The sequence below is a fragment of the Limulus polyphemus genome, unplaced genomic scaffold (genome assembly GCF_000517525.1).
Source record: "Limulus polyphemus unplaced genomic scaffold, Limulus_polyphemus-2.1.2 Scaffold523, whole genome shotgun sequence".
Classification (NCBI taxonomy): Eukaryota; Metazoa; Arthropoda; class Merostomata; order Xiphosura; family Limulidae; genus Limulus; species Limulus polyphemus.
The window spans coordinates 218,793-223,731 of NW_013666133.1; the positions used below are offsets into that span (position 1 = coordinate 218,793).

Consider the following 4,939-nt stretch of genomic DNA (forward strand, 5'->3'; position numbering starts at 1 on the left):
ATTGGTAATTTGAGTTCCTAATTTGTATGAAACTACAGACTCTGTATTTTGACATCACAAACATCTAATTTGAACCAGTGCTGAATTCAACATACCACGTGAAACAAAAATCGATGTTTAAATATTTTTTTAATATTTACTTTTAAATTAAGAAATTGAATAATGCATAATACTAAAATTTTAATTATTATTTTACAGTTAAACTGTATTAAAGTTAAACTAATTTTATACACTGATGGATTAACCAATTATGCAAAATTTGCAAGACTTTTTATCTAAAAATTTCATATTCTTGAAAGGTTTAATAAAAGGAGTTTTTAAGAACCTATTTTGAAAATTCAGGCAGTGTTGTTCAAAGCACTAAATATGAGAGCTATTAGTGAGTATTAAGAGAGAAAATCAATTTGTTCTAGATACTGAACCACAGTTTTTAGTGATTATCTTGGAAATACAGGCATATGCAAAGATCTTACTGTTTGGATGAAAATATTTAATTTCATTTACTAAAAACTGATTAGTTTAACAATTGGTAATGAGTCAAGACTACTTTTAGTGAATAATTAGTTAAAATCAAATGACAACATAGCATCTAAATGTTCTGGATAAATAAAACGTTATTAAGCAGTTGAATGAAGCATCATGCATTTTATCATGTTCTTATGAGAAATTTCTCATAAGAATTTGGGTCTGCTCTTATCTTAACTTGCATACTTGCTACTGAAGCAAGGAAGATTATAGCCAAGCACAACATATAAAAGTGGTTCTGAACTTTATCCCATATGACTGTTTTCAGATCTCTGATATTCAATTAATTTAAAGTCACGGGAAAAAAATACATTACCTTATGTGCTTAAAATTTAACTGTTAAATATATTTCTTAGGCAATGTGGTAACTATGGTTTACAATATCTCCTGAAGCATTACTAAACTTACTGAGGTTGGAAAAGGAACATATCAATGATCAAATCTCTTCCTTTTGTGTGGTTGAAAAACACAAAGAGACTCCAGTGAATTAACCAAGTTCTCTGCTGAAGAGATTGTAAGGGAGAACCGAAAGCCTAAAATAAATAAAAAACATTTGTACTTACACTGTTATTATAAAAATAATGATTTTTCTGTATATTTTTATTTAGATTTTGAATATCAAATCTTATGAATACCATTGAACAAATGAAGGGCATTTAGCCAAAAGCATTTACACTGCTAATTCTCTTACAGTTATAACAATTTTTCATTTTAGATTTTATCAAAACATTACAGATTCAATTTTTGCATTACAATTTGATTATATTTACTTACTTACTGCTGCCCTTGAAAATACAAAATAAATTACTCTATCTAGAACTTTCAAAAAGCAAACTTAGCAGTTAAGAGAAAGAAAACAATGAAGCTTTTCTTGGACAGTTACATTTCCATCAATATATTCCTTCAATTTGTTTAGATCCTCTAAAGCAGTTTCCCAATTCTGCATCAAGATCTCTGCTGCAAGTTTACCCCAGAGTCCATTTAAAAAGTTTTTGTCTGTTCCTGGTACCTGTAAGAAATATAACTGGTTGTTGACCAATCTTTCAACATACACCAATATTTTTATTGATATGATTATCACTCATATAAAAATGGTATTAAAAAAAATCCCCCTAAAAATATTATGGCCTGATTTATGTTAAAACAATACAGTGAAATCTTGAAAAATTAAAAAAAAAACACTTTCCAGAAACTAATAAAATTCAAGACAAATATATGATGCATGGTTTTAATTTCTAGAGATAAAAGTTGTTTCTTCACATGGACATTTACCAATCAGTTTCATGCTGGTGCTAAGGCTAATTGTCACCATCCCTAATTTTGAACTACTGACCAGACGGATGGCAGTAAGTCAGCAGTACTCTACCATCTATGCTAAGGGATTGACTGTCACTCTTCTAATACACCTAAAGCTCAAAATCCATGATATTTGCTATGGTATCACACAGATTTGAATTTGAATTGTCAAATACAATATCTAGAGCTCTACCACAGGGCCAAACCATGTCATTGGTGCATTATTAGTGATTATGTAGTAGCTACCGCCTCTAATGTCTATTGTTTAGATGACTGACCTTTTATTTTATTTTCTTAAATAAAATAAAATATTTTTACTTTTCCAATTATTTTCATAAAGTGAATGAAATAAAGTTTAACATATTAAGGTAAGTAATTAAGTCAACTTTATGTAAATGATTAAAAATTTATTTATTGTAAATGCAAAACTAGGTTATCTACAAAGTTAAGCATTTGGTGAAAATGAGAAAGAATTATCAGTATAATTTTGGATACTAAGATATTGTTTTTTTGGTTATTCCTATTTCAAGCTGAATTACTGATCCACATTTTATTCTGGCTTATTGCATACCACAGATTATCACCCAAAGTCAGTATGTGAATTTATAACATTGACTTTGCAAATCTAGAGTGACAAAGGACAGGTGATACTGATATACAGCTAAAAAGTTATATACAGCTGACAATATCTAATCTACTGTAAGTCAAAACTTTGATTTTCATTATAGTGTGTAGCCCATACATTTTAAAGGTGATAAATAACAAGGGTTATTAAAGCTCTATTTTTGTTTTACTGAATGAGATGAAAAACAAGTCCACTTACCAGTGCTCGATGAAAATATAGATTTACAGCAGCACGAGAGTAATCTCCACATTCAAATTGAAATTTTGCAAAGGTGTAGAGGGTATCAATCATTGAAGGCTTAAACTGAGAAGTAAAAAAAAATACCACAATACACCAAACAATACTATCAAATCTACTGCATTTTAAAACAATATTACAAACACACACACATGTAAAATAGTCAGTGGAATGATAATTTGGCATTTTAACCTCAAAATCACTTTTATGTGACACGAGCCAAATGGTCAGGTTGGAAATCCCAAAGTTCTGACTTAGATATTCCCAAATTAAAAATGCTATCTAGAGTGAGGGCAACCAATCAGCATCAATCCCTACTTACACTTAACTGAATAGTGGGATTTATTATCTCTCTTTATAACACATTTGCAGCTAAGAGTGAGAAGCATGTTCAGTGGCATATTATGGGCTTGAACCTTCTAATCCACAGCTTGGTATGCTAACTGCTAGGCCATGCCCAGCCCATCAATGGAATGGGAAATTTATTCAAGGAGGTCCTCAATTTAATTATAAGACCTCTAAATAACTCTAACTTAGTAATTATGTATAATTAGTATCAAAGAAATATGATTTTACTATTACATAGTTATCTTTTTTTTTAAGTTATATAAATCATCAGTGTGTTATAATAATTTATTATATATTACTTAACACATGTGAATGACTTGGTGTTTCAGTATTGTATGAGAAATAGATGCCAGGAAATAAATAAAACGTTTTCTAAGTTGTGATGGCAAAGATAGCAATATTCCTCAAAGAGGAAATTTCTATTAACAAAAATTTAACATCTGCATATTTGATTTTTCTCTATAAAAATGTCAGACCTTTAGCTGTCTTGGTTTTGTGGGAGCATACAACTGCTCTATAGATTTTTTTCTATAATTCAAGCATGCCTACATACTGAGCAGGTCAAGTTCTTAATTAACATATATATATATATATGAAGCTCTAATGTTTAATTAGTAGAATGTTCAAAATAGTAGAAACAAACATATATTTAGAAATTTTTTTTTTCTATATTTTCTTTGCACCCTTTAGATATTTACAAACATTCACGTTAGGAATGCCACAGCTTCTCCCATGCCATATGGAATAGTTATTTTTAAATTATGATAATAATCTGTTTATCAGAAAACATTTTCTTTAATACGAAAAACATTACAAATATTAAATCAAGATTACATGAAATGTTCCTTACATCATAATTCTTCATGAGAAACTCCACAAGCTGGCGACTGTCTCTATATGAAGAGAAAACACCTTGGTCATCCCACTGAACAGTAATATATATGTATTTTTCAATTTCTTACACATTCCTTCAATACTTCATGAGTGTATTGAAGATTGTTAAACAGTAAATCTTACAAAAAAAAATAAAAATTCAAACTTGTGAAAGTTGGAAAATTCAGAACAATTTAACATTCTGATGTATAGTTTTCAAAGCAATAATTACTATACCAATGGTGAATTAATATTTGTTTACAAAACAGCATGTATAACTTAGGTCCTTGTTTGAGTAAAATGATTAAGTGTTTGTAGAAAAACTTTTAAAGATATGCAGTTAGGTACATTAATTTTAGAGGTTGGCATAGGTACTCAAAGACCTAGCTACCTGTCATGTTGTAAATTACCAACCTGGATCTCTTTTTCATTACCCAGGTATCAATTATTAATTTGAAAACTTAAAGATGTATAAAATATGACAACAAAGCAGTTCAAGCTTTAAGCATGAGTCCCTGGTCAACACAATAAAAGTGAGTTTAAAGCAGACTTTGCAAATTTCAGTGTTTCCTCCTTTAGTAAATAACTCCCACACAATACTCAATTGCTTTGATAAGATCTTTAGCTGCTTTCTTAATTGAACTTAAAAAAAAAGAACAGCAGCAGAATATGACCAGTAGATGGCACAAAGAATCCCACAACATGAAACATGTTTAATATTAATAACTTTATTCAATCTGAGGAGTTTTTATCATTATTCTATCATTTCCAGTACCAAAAAAGGATACACAAGTCTACAGGTTTGAGGAAATGTATGAGTACTATATACACCATTTAACTACCTATTATGCACTTAAATTATTAATATTTTTGATCAATTTAAGTTAGTTAAATCCTTGCTGTGCCTTTCTAAGACACATAGGGCCAGTGCTTTCGAATTTGTTTCTTGTTCAAGGACACAGTAGCATGACAGGGTATGGCCTTGAACTCGCAACTATCTGACTACGAGTCCAAAGCATGAAGACATTGAGCTAT

General features: G+C 29.8%; 1 protein-coding gene across 1 annotated transcript in view; it reads right to left on the minus strand.

Moving 5' to 3' along the window:
• LOC106458852 (eukaryotic translation initiation factor 3 subunit E-B-like) overlaps positions 1-4,939 on the minus strand; it is a 24,609-nt gene that overhangs the window by 13,289 nt on the left and 6,381 nt on the right. Inside the window, exons 4-7 of the mRNA XM_013918406.1 lie at positions 3,882-3,924; positions 2,645-2,749; positions 1,409-1,534; positions 934-1,058 (exon numbers count right to left, since the gene is read on the minus strand). Coding sequence (XP_013773860.1) covers positions 934-1,058; positions 1,409-1,534; positions 2,645-2,749; positions 3,882-3,924 — 399 coding nt within the window. The remainder of the gene's footprint in view (positions 1-933; positions 1,059-1,408; positions 1,535-2,644; positions 2,750-3,881; positions 3,925-4,939) is intronic.